Genomic DNA, 17,098 nt, shown 5'->3' with positions numbered 1-17,098 from the left:
CAAGACAGTATGGGTGCAGACCAGTAAATCGGTCCGAAATTGCCTGCGCCGGCAAAATCACTATTTGCATGCCCTCAAAATCTTCGGTATTTGAGCATGCCGTGGGCCATGAACTTGAGGGTTTGTAAAAAATATGGGTGGAAGCCGTGCACAGGACTGGGAGCTTGCAGTTCTGTGTAATTTTGATGTAATTTGGACCCTAAAAGCGCTCTATTTTGCAATGGAGTGTAGGCATCGTTTTTCAAAATGGCGATGGGCTTCAGGACTATTTTCAGGGGTGATCATCTTCAGATGGAAATTTCTCCTAAAAGCCATCAGTTGACCCCCCAAAAAATTGAGAAGAAAATGAAAGATGATGAAATAAGCTTTAATTTGATGTGTGACTCGAACACCTTGGAGAGTTGTGAGTATTTTTCTCGAATTTTTGAAGTGGGAGCATTTACCATTGGGGTCTATGGAAGTTTATTCACTGGTCTGCTACCTTATAATGTTTTCCTCCGTTTTAGTTGACAAAATATTGCGAGATGGAGACCGTTATTTGTGTAGCGCGCCCTCTTTTGAAAAAAAATACAATACGAATTAAAGTCAACTTATTATTTAAGGATCAAAAACAGCACACGTTTTCCAGACGATAAGTCAAGAAATAGTTGTTTCATTGAATCGAAATGTCGTATATCAATCTGATGTGATATATTATACAATTCTGTAGAATATCGGAAGAAACTTTCAAACAAAACAAAGAATATAACCAAACAAACTGAGTATGTTAAGTGCAAAAATAACAGGCGAATCTAGTCAACTTTCATAGCACATAACAACACACTAGGTTTCCAGACGATAACGTAGGAAATACTCTTTACATTGAATTGAAATTCTATTGAAAATCGGAAGAAGTCGTCGAATAACAAAAATAACTAACCAAAACAATTAATGTTTTAATGTAAGCTTAAAAAATGTACCCCAAATTCAAGTCAATTTTCATGGAATGAATTTAACGACCTCAGTTTCCGGACGATAACTCAAGAATTACTCGTTGTAACTAATTAAAAATTAATCTGTTTATTAGTCGTGATATATTAAACAATTTTATAGAAAATTGAGAGAATCTGTGTAATAATTCAAATGATATAATCAAAACAATGTAGTATGTTAAGCACGAAAAAATACAAACCGAACTGAAGGCAACTGAAATGCTCTTACAAGAGAGGGCGCCCTACTCATAAAGTGGTCACCACCGTGAACAAAAAAAATTATGCTTTAAGTTAAAGTCTACTGAAAACCTGCATAAACTAATAAACAAAACCAATGCACTTGTTGCGCAGATGATCAACCAAGACATTATAATGTTTTCCTCCGTTTTAGTTGATAAAATAATTGCGAGATGGGGACCGTTATTTGTGTAGCGCGCCCTCTTTTGAAAAAAAATACAATACGAATTAAAGTCAACTTATTTTATAATGGAACAAAACTAGCACACGTTTTCCAGACGATAAGTCAAGAAATAGTTGTTTCATTGAATCGAAATGTCGTATATCAATCTGATGTGATATGTTATACAATTATGTAGAATATCGGGAGAAACTGTCAAACAAAACAAAGAATATAACCAAACAAACTGAGTGTGTTAAGCGCAAAAATATCAGGCGAATCTAGTCAACTTTCATAACACAAAACAACACACTCGGTTTCCAGACGATAACGTAGGAAATACTCTTTACATTAAATTGAAATTCTATTGAAAATCGGAAGAAGTCGTTGAATAACAAAAATAACATAACCAAAACAATGAGTGTTTTAATATAGGCTTGATAAAATGTACTTTAAATTCAAGCCAATTTTCATGGAATGAATTTAAACGACCTACGATAACTCAAGAATTACTCGTTGAAACTAATTAAAAATTAATCTGTTTATTAGTCGTGATATATTAAACAATTTTATAGAAAATTGAGAGAATCTGTGCAATACTTCAAATGATATAATCAAAACAATGTAGTATGTTAAGCACGAAAAAATACAAACCGAACTGAAGGCAACTGAAATGCTCTTACAAGAGAGGGCGCCCTACTCATAAAGTGGTCAAATGCACCACCGTGCACAATAAAATGCTTTAAGTTAAAGTCTACTGAAAACCTGCATAAACTATTAAACAAACAAAAACGCACTCGTTGCGCGGATGATCAACCAAGACATTTTAATGTTTTCCTCCCGCGTTTTAGTTGACAAAATATTGCGAGATGGGGACCGTTATTTGTTTAGCGCGCCCTCTTTTGAAAAAAAAATACAATGCGAATTAAAATCAACTTATTATATATGGAACAAAACCAGCACACGTTTTCACGACGATAAGTCAAGTAATAGTTGTTTCATTGAATCGAAATGTCGTATATCAATCTGATGTGATATTTTATACAATTCTGTAGAATATTGGGAGAAACTGTCAAACAAGTCAACTTTCATGACACAAAAACAAAACACTCGGCGTCCATACGAAAACTTAGGAAATACTTTTTACATTGAATTGAAATTTCGTCTATTAATTCAGTGGTTTTTTTTTTTACACAATTCCTATAGAAAATGGGGAGAAATCGTAAAAAAATATAAAAAAATTAATAATAATTATAACCGAAACATGTAGTGTTTAAAGCGCGAAAAACGGAACCCAAATTGAAGTCAACTTTCATGGGAAAACAACAACGTACTCGGTTTCTCGGCAATAACTCAACAAAAACCAGTTGTAACAAATTGAAATTTCATCTGTTTATTGGTCGTGATATTCAACACAATTTTCTTGAATATCGAGAGAAACTGCTGAATAATGAAAATGATATAAACAAAATTATGTGGTAGGCCTATGTTAAACGCAAACAAAATATTTTTTTTATATGGAACAACACATCCGTTTACGGACGTTAACTGAAGAAATAGTTGTTACATTGAATCGAAATGTCGTATATCAATTGTATGTCATATGTAACACAATTCTGTTGAACATCGGGATAAATTGTCAAATAACAAAAATAATATAACCAAATTTCGGACAACCAGTAATTATTGCTCTATGGTTTTGTTGAAGTGGAGTGAGCTAAATTTATAAACGAGGTAACTACTACCGGAACTTCGTGATAGCGCCCTCTTTAAAGTTTTATTGTCATCCAGCCTGTGATACCGCCTCTCTCGCGTGCTTTTGCGCTTGTCTTTTGTTGTAAAATTATCCGGAACCAGGCCAACATGTACGCATGCGCTGTCAGCCGCCATTTTGTGAATGATTCTGATTTCGACCTGAGCTAGGGAGGAGTTGATGGAGTTAAAAACGTAAGGAATTTAAGGATTATTTCATGACCAGACGCGCTCGAAGGACGGGAACATACTTCTACATTGTCTCTGTAAGTATCTTTGTATCGTTGACATGTTTTGATATTCATATAACGATTTTATGCGTGTTTTTTGCCCCTATTGTCGTCACAGTAAATTACACACATCGATTAACTTCCGTATTTCAATACACGAGAAAATACCTGCGGAGCCGGAGTGCGGTCCATGTACTTTGGAATCAGTGTCATTATATTCCTTGGACATAAATAAACTGCAAACATAGACTATGCCTACTTCTCCCCTTAAATATATTTGGTTCACTTCTCATCTTATTCTTAGATGTAAATATTGACGATTAATGTATTAATTATGAACTTGAAGATAGGCCTATGAATGATTGTATGAAGTTGAAGATGATTGATGAAGATTGTTGTTGTTGGACATGCTGCCTTCAAGATTGATGTACCGCCATTGGAACCAATGGTAGAGGAAAGAATGTTGCAACCTGACGCCACTTTCTTTCTTCATATATCACCTCAATAAAGCCTTTTGGTCAGTCGCTGCAAAAAAATGTTGAAAGTACATGAATCTGGGACTGAGAAACATTTCCAATTTTCTTAGGAATACTTGGAAAATTGTCTTGACTAGACTTTCCCATGGAGGAATTCCTCCATGTATCTCCATAGACTTTGTAAACAACCGCTAACATGGCTACTACATTCTTTCCATGGAATATGGCCAACCAAATTCCATGTTTATTTCTTCGTATAAATGTTTACTACGTGTACTGTTTTGGAGTGCATTATGTGTCACGCAGCTTTGTTTTTGCTTTGCCATTTTAACTTTGCTTTGCCATTTTAACTATTTCATTGTCTACTTGTAATTTTAAATCCTGCAAAATTGTAAGTGAAATGTCAACATTTTAGTTTTTATGCTAATGAAAATGTCCACATTCTTGAGCCAAATCGTGATGTCAATCAAGGCAGAACAGTAGTGTCTCCATAGCTTTGTGCACAAATATATCAAACTTTTCTTCATTTTCTTGGAGTAAGTTCCACTTTTTACTTGTTTATCATGTAAAAAGCTTGTTTGGACAATAGTAGTGGCCAGTATAACTTCATATCTTTTTTTGTGGGTAATTTTGAAGGACTAGTTTTTGTACTGTTCATATGCGCTTTTGACAAGGAGTACCTTGTGTGACAAAAGCAAAATAGCACCCTCTTACATGTATTGATGAAAGGATTTGCTTATAGTTGAAAAAAAAACCTTATTATAAAATGAGCTGAATTTCCACTGCATGTTTAAGTACCTATGTTTGATGCTCACTATTGAACCAATGTGAACACTTATCATGAAATTAGGCATAAGTCCAAAATTCACAAATGGTGCCATCTGGAAAGTGTGTACAAATATGGCACTCTTAGTTAAACAAATATTGGGAATTCCCAAGTGAACATTTCAGAATTTCTTTGAATTTGGCAAACTCTGATAAATCAATATTACCTCCATTTACATATCAAGGCTTATGAACAGGAATGTTCAGAACTTGATGGAATTTCACCTACTATGAAATTAGATGTACATGTATTGGCGAAACTTTTGCTCTAGCAAGGCACTGGAGGTGAAAATCAAAGTGCGCTACATATGGTAGGGGACATCAATGTGCGCTGTAGTTCAATGCCAAATGTTTTTGAAATTGCAACTTGAGCTAATTTCTACATTTTTACAAAACCTCGCCTTCCACATGATTATAGGCCTACCGAGGCGAACCCTGTTGCGTAAAATGATATTACCTATTATTAATTTATTATGAATGGTGACACTTTCCAATTTTTTCAACTGACTTGTCATAATCGGCATTTCAGACCGCTGCGGCCGTGTAGAGTTTCTTACACAACTTATTTCACGCAGAAGTCATCGAAACTGGGCCCTTACACTCCATAAACGACAATAAGAAATTGGATCTATACCATACAGATTCAAAATCATTACACAAAGCACAGTCTGTACGAATGAGAATTATAAACAACTTCAAGATGATAGTTTCATTATTTTATTATGTGCAAATATACTTATTGTTTACACTTGTTAATTTGTTAAAAATTTAAAATGAAGTTAATTTGTTTTTTTAACATAATTATCTCTTTGTCAGAATTTACCAGGATTGTTTGAACTTGATTTCTTACAAATTTGATGGACCCATCTATATATTTGTAAATTTGTGATGTACAATTTGACCAAGGTCAGACTTACACATGTATTTATTTACCGCAATACACATGGTTTACATGCACATTCCATGTGGCATGCGTATTCTTTGTCCCTAAACAACCCAGTAATCAGGCTCTGTAAATATGCTGGTCAACTGGAACATATGATGTACACAAAAAAAATGTACAGGCATTAGGCTTTTAAAAAAAATTGTGCCTTGTGATTTGTATACCGGTAGTATACTGTAATTTTGTGCTGTACTTTCTTTTGATCGTTTTCTTACATGTTTTATCTCTGTGTATTGTTTTCCCTCTTTTTTGTATTTTTGTGGAAGTGCCAATAAATCAAACCGACAAAGTTGACAGTATACTTTAAATGTAGTCTATGATACATGTATGCATGTATCGGACATACATACATGTACGTTCATGTACATTTAAGTTGAGCTTTTACAGTACATGTATTGTTTACAAAAAACATACATGTGTGCAGTTTGTGCATTACATGTGTGAATATTATGATTTCTGTTTTGAAAGAATACCGTACATGTATACATACTATAAGTATATTCAAAATTGAATATTGCTGATTTGTTGCATACTGTCAAGATCTTGTTATGTTGACAACGTTAAAATCTAGTGATAATTACAGAAAGCCAACATTATCCCATATCAACCCCTAACCTGCTAATGGGCACAGGTGTAAATGACATACACATTGTCCGTTAAGTTGCGTGCATGATAGAACAATAGCAAGCAGTGTTCGCAGTGGAACAAAGAATGGTTGTTCAGTCAAGCAAGCAATAAACACCTCCAGATGTTAAATCCTTCAGAAAATTTCTCAAGTGAAAAATAATTCCATTCTTCCTATAGCATTAGCCACCAAACAAAAGAATTGAAGACCTTCGAATAAGCGTTATATTTTTTTGATGATAAAGATTTTGAGGAATTCTCCACGCCTTAAAATCACATTCATCATTTTAGTGCGATATTTTGCCGAAAAGGAGGAATAAAGCAAACAGAAGTTGGAGTCGACTCAAATGAAGCAGCGGTGTTTATATTTAACATAATTAGGCTGAGCAGAGGTCCTGTGCGAAGCGTGGGAAAACCCAGGCAAGAATTTGCCGTGCGCGCCAAAGAGCCATGGAAAAAGTGGCTAGCTGGAATCCCAGCAATGCTGTTAATGTTATATGCCGGGTCTGGCCAGCCTAGACAATTTACTGGGACGGTAATAATTTATCTGTGGTGTGCATGCTGTTCGTGTCTGAAGGGACGATTATTGTTAGATGCACTGTCATATGTAAGGATCTCTTTATTCTCTTTGTCTGAATACTAAATAACCTGTATTCAAATGCAATACTGGTTTTTTATTTCACAAGTGCTTTGTCATCAACACATAACATCTAAGACTTTTCAGTCATTCAGTTTTGATGATGTTTTAAAAATTAATCTACATGAAGTGCCTGAATTACTGTAAACCATTTTGCAACATGATGCTAGTATGGAAGTAAACATACATGTACTTACATAGATGTACATGTACCCCCCCCCCCCGAAAAAAATCTTTGATTTATGACAGACATCAAAATAGACCGATTTCATTGATGTTTGCATCCATGTGTTGCATATTTTTAGCATAAAATGTTTATGTTGTGATAAGGTACCCCAACCTAGTTTCTATCTGTGTCCAATCTACATGTATGCGTCCATGTTCAACTTGTATCACAAACTGTAAAGTATACATGTTATTTTCTCATTTATATTCATGTACATGCATGCACATCTGTATACAGTGTTCAAAATACCACTTTATAATGTCTACATACATGTACATGTAGGCTATCATGTTGTTGTGACTGTGGAAGGCCAAGGATGCTACATAGGTTTGACCATCTGTGTCCTATTCAGTATTGGCTATTACTCATCACATAAAAATGCTGCATTGATGCTGGTTGTGCTGTCTACGCTAACCCTACACACATGCTAATGGTACATGTATGCGCAATCATGGGTTGTACTGTCTTGATCAGTAAAAATTATGGTCGGCCAAATTCTGGGAAAATGCTGTGGGTTTGTAATGAGATGATTGAGAATTATAGATAAGTGTGTGTTGGAGCAGAATATGAAATTACAGCTGTGGGATTTGGGTACTTCTCAGCCATTACAATCACCTCTTTGTTGTTTTATTCCGTTATTGATCAATGTTTTTTGTTAGTCATTGTACATGTCCATGTATGGACTTATCCCTATCAGTGGGTTTGAGCAGTCTCCAAACAGCAGATTGTCTCTCTTCCTACAGTGTTTGTAACAATTTTGTATTTGATGACAGCATTTTTATACAGTCACATCAAAGTTCAAATCGTACGCATACATTTTACATGTACGCGTTCACCCATACAAGTGTGCTAAATTCTGCACTCAGTGTTACACATACATGTACTCGTACGTACATGTACATGTATATTGCAAGGTTTAATTAGGTCTATTACATCGTTTGTTTTGCCGATAATGATTTCGTACCAATAATATATTTAAACGATAAGGAGAAACAAATGATTTTTTTTCAAGTTTTCACTTTTTAATCAAAACAACCAATATAGACCTGTTTACCCTCCTATGCAAATATACATTCTGTGCCAATTAGTCCTTTCAGTCAAAATAAAACACGTGACCGAATTCAATAGTTAAGAATTCCCAGCCCACATAAAGCAGCATTGACTGGCTGGGACTGTTTATGTAGCTTGATACAGCTATGCTTTGACTCGGGGTGAGTGATAAAACAGCTGTGACCACAACTTGCCTGCTTTGTCTGTTGACCCAGTTTGACTAGTCACAGTGCTTGCTTGACATATGATCTGACTGCTGGTGACCAGCCTTTGTTAAAAGTATAGCAGGGAAGTGGGAATGAATTTTGACTGTCTGTGACTGTTTAAATAGCAGGAGGGTGAATCAACTATATTTAAATGCAGTTTCTGATATTGATAACTTACAGCAACAAATGCAATGTTTAAAATTTGTACTTGGGCCGGTCAAAGCAAAGTCACTGAAGAGTGAAGTATGAGATATGCAGGAAATATTCCCATTCTAGAATATTGCACTTTGTCTTGTTTACAGGTCCATAATAAGAACTGGGAAATATCTGGGGCACTATGACCCTGACATACCAGTACAATGAATGCCAGTCAAGTACTGTGTGGACATTGTATCATGACAGGTCAAAAATGCTTGAAAACTGAACTATGCGGTGTGGGTACATACCTTTGATGTTTGTATGTGTCCCTGTACATGTGTGCATTGCAGATTTAAAGTTGTTGTTACTGAAAATGTTTTGAGGTCAAAGCCCACAAAATTGGTTACTCATGTTACAAAAATGTAATGTGAGTAACCAATTTTGTGCATCTTGTTTATCATACATAACACATTTTTCTGGATGTCATCTTTGGTGCTTAGGTAGGTCTAGGTCTACTCTATCTACCATGGGGATAACAGTTATTAAACCTTTCCAGTAAGGTAATTACAGCCCAAGGAAACTCAAAAGTACATCAAAAATGTAACGTGAGTAACCGTGGAATTGCCATAACGTACCACCATATGAATCCATCAAAATCCACACCCCTGTTTTGGAGGATTTCGGCAGATTGTAGATGCCTCCATAGTGAAAAACTTGGGGGATTTTGATGGATTCAGGACAGTTAGCCTAGCGGTACTGCAGGATTTTGATGGATTCAGGATACCTCCATATTGAGCAGTTTGGGGACTTTTATTTTTAATTTTTTTTATGGATGCAGGATCTCAACAGTTTAGCTCCTTGGCTACATGTATGTTTGGTGTGTACAAGGTATTATGCGCTATGTCTGGTGGATTCTGATGGACTCGGGACACCAACATTTTTGTTGCATGACAAAATTGGTGGATTTTGGCAGATTCAGGATTCTTTGTAGAAAAAGTGCTCAAAGGGTTAGGGATAATGTATTTGAATTCTACAGAATAATTCACAATTCTTAAATAGTTCATCTGAAATTTCTGCCAAATTGTCTTGCTCACAACGTTATGTCTTGGGTCAGCGTTTGAACACATGACCACATTTCACGGGCTAGCGATGAATTTTGGCTTTTACTCGTGCTACTAAGCACAGAATGGTGATCGTAAGCTTGGAATTCGGTGGTTAGCAGAGCCTGGAGAATTTTGGCCTATTGAACACGTAGGTTGTGCAGTTGCTTCTGTGCATTGTGCATGCCACTGAAAGGACAAAGGGTCACTAATAACAAATCCTGTCAAGTCATTGTATTGACTAGAAATGCACGTATGTTTGTGGTCTGTGTAAATATTTCCACTAACATCCAAATGACCAAAAAATTAAAGGATGTTTGAAATGGAAGTGTATGGAACTTCAGTGATGTTAAACATATGGAAATTAAACATGTTGAGGAAAATTGTATTATGTCATAAAATGAAAAAGACATTCATTGTGCCGAGGGATATGTATGGTAGGAATTTGTCCTTTTCATGAGAACCGTGATGCGATGGTGTTCATGCTTGGGCATGCACTGTTCTATAAAAATAACAGGAATATTGAACCAAGTATATACCTGCAAACAAAAAAGGGTTACGGTTTAATTGGTAAGAAATGTTTACCTTTCCAGCAACCTATTCGGTATTGTGTGATAAAAATAGACATGTGCATACATGTATCAATGCCCCCCCCCCCCAAAAGGGACAAATACATGTACATGTACACCAGACATTATAATTAACTGCCTATGTACATGTACGGATTATTGAATGTAAAACTTCAGTACATTACACATTGCATATTGGATCAACTGTTCATTGTTAGTAAGAAATAATGTTATTGTACACAGTGAGATCTTGAAAACACAGTGCTCTCATTTTGTCAAATGCCATCCATTCCTGGCTTGTTTATAAATATTCTACTTTCTCACCAGTTCTTGAAGTCCCTAGTGCGTTCCTTTGTTGGACCACCATTGAAAAACTGGGGCCTAATTCTATTTAGCACAAAGCAACCTACACAAATAAAGGGTTTAACACCCTGCACACAATGCGTACCCACTGGCATGTCTGGACTATTATTCCTGCGTTGGTTTTAACCTACGGCCTGCAAGAAAGCCCAACAATACTGGGTCCATTTGGGATTTAGTGCGTCCCTTGGGCCGAACGAATTCACAAACTTGAATGTGTTTTGTTTGTAGGTGTGTTCTCAGTTTAAAAAAAAACCGACAAATAACGTGCACAATGTTAAGTTTAAACTTGGACAGGTCACATTCAAACTGCAACATAACAAAACTAGAAAGGTTACGACACTCCGGAAAAAATACTCGGGACCGTGACTTTGAGATGTTTCTGCCTATTCATGAACCTTTCCTTGCTAAAAAATTTGTCAAAGAGAACATCGGGGGAGGATTAGTGAAAAAATTTCCCCTCATTCTGTAGCATTTATGAAGAAAAAAAAATTATATGCAAAAAATGTAAATGTTTGCAAATTGTATTGAAAGTCATATTTTTTTTGAAACGTTTACAATCATATTTTTTTTGAAACGTTTTGTATATCTGTAAAAAATAACTACATGTAAAAAGCACTTGCATTGCTTAACATGGGCACTGTGCATGTCAGAAACTCAGCCAAACAATGACTGATTTTCATGGTATGTCGTGTACTATTTGCATGAATGGTTCCGAGACATTTGTTCTTGAACTTTTGACGTTGCACATGTACTGGTACATGTATGTTATGCTAGCCACTGATGTGTCACGGCATTTGAAATATGCACATGGCACCAAGAATTAACAATAATCTGTTGTTGAAAAAGTGAACAGTTTGTACGAATCCATATTGTACCGAACAAAATGAAACGTTTTACATGTGAAATCATGTGAAGATAAAAAAATAATCAAAACACCAAAATGTTGTGTATCTCTTCTGCTGCTTTTTCTGTATTATTTAGTTTGATACTTCTTTTCAGTTTAATCCTGTTTTTGTAGTCTGGTATTTTAAATAAATTTTTTGTAGTTTAAAATTGTATTGCTTTATTTACATAATGTACATGCAACTTGGTTTTCCTTGTTTGTTTCAGGTAGTGGGAGTATTAATCTAACAACAAGGCTCTAGCGGTGAGGCAACCGCAGCCGTATCACCCACCCTATACTCCCATGTGGGCAACACCTACGCCAGTCAAGCTAGTGCCTGTCTCTCGTTGTAACCAGGACTGTCTCTTGAAGTAGGATGCCATTACCGACACGGGTATCACAGATCAAAGATTCTGAGGTCGCCTCGTTCTTCTCGGAGGAAGATCCTGAGAAACTCTTCACTGATCTGCAGGAGATTGGCCATGGAAGTTTCGGAGCGGTTTACTTTGTGAGTTGATTTTAATTTCTTCCATAAATAACTTATATCTTTATGAACGGCGAGCCAACATGTATAGGGTGGGAATGAAATATGTTAGAGACAATGAGCCGATGCATCTGCTTAAACCTCATATATCGTGTTTTAATTATTTAAAATATGCCATATTTTGATTTCGTCTTAGAATATTTTCATACTCAAGAATTAATCCTGATTTTTAATTCTTGCAAATAATGCAAGTTGTGTTACCATTAAAACCCTAACTCTCTAGGGTGTGCAAAATATAAATTGGAGGATTCATGACTGTTAGGGCTACCATTAAATTATAAATACCTGAGACGGTTTACTTAGATTCCTATTGGTCGAGAGCCCATGATATGGATGGTTTTAAGCCGCTGTTTAAACACTGCTGAGAAATATTTAAACCAGTTGCTGATAATACATGGTAGAGGTATTTAAACCTGTAATGCCTTCGGCTTGGGCCCCTACCTGGTTTTAAAACAGATGTTAAAACTGCTCCACCACCCTATTATGTCCTTATTTGAAATGATTAATGGTACCACTCTTGTGTCTATAATCAGTTCATTCAGCTACTGACAATGTTATAATCAGCATCCAAGCAAACACAATTCAGTGCTGAGTCATTATATGAAATTTAGGGAGCTATTTAATTCTACCCCTGGAAAGAGAAGACCACTTAGATCCTCATTTAAAAAAAAAATTCCAATCCTCGAAAATTCTTCTCATATTTATGTCAACAATTGCCCAAATTTTTTGACAGTTGAGAATTTCTTCCAACACATTTGTGTTAATTTGCCGTCTGATTTCTGTTTGCAGGCTCGTAACACCAGAACGGGAGAGGTGGTTGCAATTAAGAAGATGTCATACAGCGGCAAATCATCTAATGAGGTGAGTACAATCATATCATCACTATAGCCACATGTAGTCCAAATAACATGGCTACGACTTACAATTACAAACATACCTATGGAAGCCATTAAAGCCACTTCCCATAGACAGGTGTATTACTGGTAGCCATGGCCTAGTAAATTGGATGCAGCCTCCAGCGCACTAATGACTATCACCGGATATAAATGACTTTAATTCAAAGTGTAGTGAAGGAAAGATTGAAGACGTAATCAGGAATCATTCTATTTATATCTGAAGGTCTGAGTGATGCAGACGTTGTACAAAGGGCAGGACTTGAGGAAGTAGTTGTCATGGCAACATGCATAGTACCAGTTCGAGTCGTTGTCATACCAACATGTTGACTTACAGGATTACTGTCCGACATTAATTTTTTAGTCAGGATATTTTGCGCATCCCCATGTCATTCCATTTTTTAATATGAGCAATTGAGTTAAACGCTTATATTTTAGTAAATATTGAGGTGGCTTTCAATGATTTCAAAGTAATTATGCAGTATTTGCTTTTACTGTAATTTCAGAAAGGGATGGATTTGGGGGGTTAGTATTTTATAGCAAATATCGTTGTGTTCAAAACGTCGAGTTAAGCCAATAGGTTCTCTTCAGAACCACACATACATTGTACTCACAAAAGAGATAGTTCCACATGGTGTTACCGCAAACCTCTCACTTATTAAATATCGTTCTTCTGACCTGTTTAAAGTTCTGTGTTCATGAATGCAAAAAAAAAAACCCAAGAAAATAGCTGTTCTTTTAGACTGGTTCCCGACCTGACGCTTCAGACGAAACACAACAGTATATAGACATCAGGGAATCGTCAGGTCAGGGAACCAGACTTGCTGGCTTGCTCCCGTTCACAGATACATTTATATAATTGAATTTGCAAACAAAATGTGGACTAACTAAATTCAGTCAGTTGGAGGCAGTATTTGGAAAAACAGCCATTTTTTTTCCAACGATGGTTAGGCTGAACATCCTTGGAGAATGATACAAAATTCCGCTTTTCTTGAATATGACAGCAGACCAGGTGCATTTATTTCGCAGGATGCTTGAGACTATTATTCACTTACAGTCAAGTAAGGTATTTCATAATCATTTGGTTGTTTCTTTATAAATGTTTGCAAATATTGTACATTGCCTTTATGATGTTAATACAGTTTCAAAAAAGTTTCAAAAATAAATATCCTGATTTGAAGAAGTGAAGTTATTTTATGTAACTTTTATATGATCTACTGGCTTTAATGGTCCGTCCTTATTCCAGAAATGGCAAGACATAGTGAAGGAAGTCCGGTTCTTACGTCAAGTCAAACACAAGAACACGATAGAATACAAAGGGTGCTACCTGCGAGAACACACAGCATGGGTACGTATTAGTATTACAACTCATACATATTCATAAGCCAAACAGGCGCATTTCATTGGTCGATGTTCCCATCTGGGTAGTCAAATTAGTCTTCTGTGTCATGGTTTCAGTAATTCTCAAACACGTTTTGATACATTACCACAGTGAAATATTTTGAAGGTTTTGGCAGTAACACAGTATGCAAGAAATGTACTCAACACATGTGAAGGATCGCAACCATTTGAAATTATAAACAAATTATATTCAGGCCCATCGTATAATGTCCACAGTTGCTAATGTACAGTATTGCCGGCGGTAAAACCTGCATTTTCTCTCATGTTTCAGTGCATCCGGTCACAATGCCTGCTTACTTATTACGCAGTTTGAGTTTCAGGATTCAGTAGACGTCATTAGCCAGTGATGTTATCATAACTCGTCCTTGTTTGACATGCACACACCTTCATTAGTGACAACTGATATCATAGACAGGATATGCTGGCTGTAACTCTGTCTGCGCTCAAAGCAGGAGGCAACAAAACAATCGCTATGCTTGCATTCCAACTCTGTACCATTAACAGGATTTTCATATATTTTTCCCGAGTATCATAAAAGGATGAAAGAGAAAGGAACTCAAATTCTTTGTTTCCCTGAAAGCAGTTAATCACATGACCGTGAAGGCATTGATCACATGACCAAGATAGAATTGATCACATGGCCAAGAAAGCATCAGATGACCATGACAGCAAATTCTAAATTGGGTTTTGCTGTTCACCGAATTGTTTCTGAAAACACTGACCCGAGTGTTGTCCTGAGCAATTGTGAGAAAAAAATTACTCGGGTTGGACTCGAACCCACCACCTCCTGCTTACGAGTGCAGATACGGTGTTTATGGGCAAAACCTAATATTGAATTTACATTACCACGTAAAATTTTATGTTACGAATACCATGAAAGCAGCTGATCACATGACTACAAAAGCAGCTAGTCACATGACTACAAAAGCAGCTAGTCACATGACTTTGAAAGCAGCTGGTCACATGACAGGGTCACGTGATATTTCTGGATGCAGCTCCACCCTGCCCTTCCTTCCTGCCTTGATATCACTGGCTATTTCCTCTTTCCAGTTACGTAGCGATTTGCCGTGAGAGTGCAATCCACTTCCCCTTGTTGTCCTGCTGTATTGCGATCCCTTCTGCCCTGGAATGCAATGTGGTTTCCTCACGTTGACCGATGTGACTTTTTGGTCTAATTGTTGGCAACTTGGAATCAACGATTATGATCCAACTATAAGGAACTATGCATTGGCACTTACAGTCAAAGTGCACTTTTTAATATTTCTTATAACATCTGCATGTGAAACTAGCTTAACGGGACAGTACATGTACATGTTTGATACAATAGACCTTTATCATGCTGCCACCATTTCAGTCATGTTCCCTGTATCCATTAACAGTACTGAATTATAATTGTTTTTGTGTAAAAAGGAACCAGACTATTTTTCCTTCCAGCCTCGCTTAGGTAATGTTGATTTGAATGGAAAAAATCATGATGGCTGCAACATGATAATGTTCTATAGGTTTATATGACTGCCACATTTTTTCCTACTACATATCCACATTGTGTGTTCATGTTTTTGACTTGCGTGTTTAAACAACTTAGTAGCATGTTTAAACAATCACTTAACGTTCCTCATACTTCTCTCGTGTACATGTTGGGTATTCTATAAATGTAGGGTCCAAAGTGCGACATTTTTCTAGTCCCTGTTTTCTTGGTACTTTGTAATTTGCCTTTCAAGTATCATTATTGTCCTCAAATGATTCTTTATTTTTTGGTATGTAGTTTGCTATTCATAATCACTCTTGGAGAACACTTAAAGAGTACATCAAAGTTATTCAATCATAGATGTCAGTCGTAACAGGGACAGGAAAAAAAACTACACCCCAATTTATAGAATGATCCATGCATAAAAGGTATATTTCCACCAGACAGAGAAAATGAACCCCATACTTGCCAATTTGTTATTCTACATTTTGGTGGGTTCGTGAATTGTAGGATTTGAAATGTCAAGGTCATGCACACTGTTGTTGAATACAACAGAATTAGAGCCCTTTGGGATGTAATATATCTTTTGTGTATTTGATTTATCGTGATATTTAATCGGCTTGTTAGTAATCTGTGTGTTTGTTATCTCGTTGCAGTTATCTATGGAGTATTGTTTAGGATCTGCATCTGATATTATAGAAGGTAAGTACCTCGATAAAGTTTAATTCTTGAAATCAAGGGACCATGTATACAATGGCCTTGACATTATACCAAAAGGTCGAAGATAAAATGCCCTTTTGGGTCACTGATGAAGATAAGGAAATATAAGTTGTATTTAAGTGGGGAAAATATGTTAGAGTCCAATTTAGTGCATTTCAAACATGTTATTAATAAATAATACTTAATTTTTGGGTCAATAATGTATTTTAAATTATCAATTTTAAGATGTCATTCTAAACAGAGTATTACAACAACAAAATACTTATAAATAAATTATTTATTAAAAGGAACTTATACTAGCAATTCCATTGTATTTGTTATGAATGTTAAATAGTAAATATGTAGTTATTATACAAGATACGAAAGTATGTTATTACATAAACAAGTAATCACCAAAATGTTCCCAGCAAAAGGGCATATATGCAGAAAACAGCCTCCATTTTAATGAAAATGTAAAATTTCCGTCGGAGATTAACACTAGTTGTTCGAAAAATTATGATTCATACGTGTGACAAATGTAAAATTTGTACGATGTGTGGGAGAATTTTGGATTTATTATATGCGTGGGGGAACATTGGAGCCTTTCAATGCAATTTTCTTGAAAGTAATTTTCGCATCACAACGCTCATATGCCCTTCTGCCGGGCACCCAACAAACTGTTGTTGCTGTATGTCTCATGACA

The 17,098-nt window shown here is 36.0% G+C and overlaps 1 protein-coding gene across 4 annotated transcripts in view; it reads left to right on the top strand.

Annotated features, from left to right (window-relative positions):
* The first annotated feature begins 3,233 nt into the window (after positions 1-3,233).
* Positions 3,234-17,098, top strand: part of LOC119731613 (serine/threonine-protein kinase TAO1-like) — a 33,984-nt gene continuing 20,119 nt past the window's right edge. For all 4 annotated transcript variants that reach the window (XM_038204817.1, XM_038204816.1, XM_038204818.1 and 1 more), the window contains exons 1-5: positions 3,234-3,386; positions 11,618-11,898; positions 12,724-12,795; positions 14,074-14,175; positions 16,353-16,398. In XM_038204817.1, coding sequence (XP_038060745.1) covers positions 11,767-11,898; positions 12,724-12,795; positions 14,074-14,175; positions 16,353-16,398 — 352 coding nt within the window. In that variant the 5' untranslated portion in view covers positions 3,234-3,386; positions 11,618-11,766. The remainder of the gene's footprint in view (positions 3,387-11,617; positions 11,899-12,723; positions 12,796-14,073; positions 14,176-16,352; positions 16,399-17,098) is intronic.

This window comes from Patiria miniata, unplaced genomic scaffold (genome assembly GCF_015706575.1).
Source record: "Patiria miniata isolate m_02_andy unplaced genomic scaffold, ASM1570657v1 HiC_scaffold_24, whole genome shotgun sequence".
Taxonomy (NCBI): domain Eukaryota; kingdom Metazoa; phylum Echinodermata; class Asteroidea; order Valvatida; family Asterinidae; genus Patiria; species Patiria miniata.
This window is presented reverse-complemented; position numbering and strand designations above follow the sequence as displayed.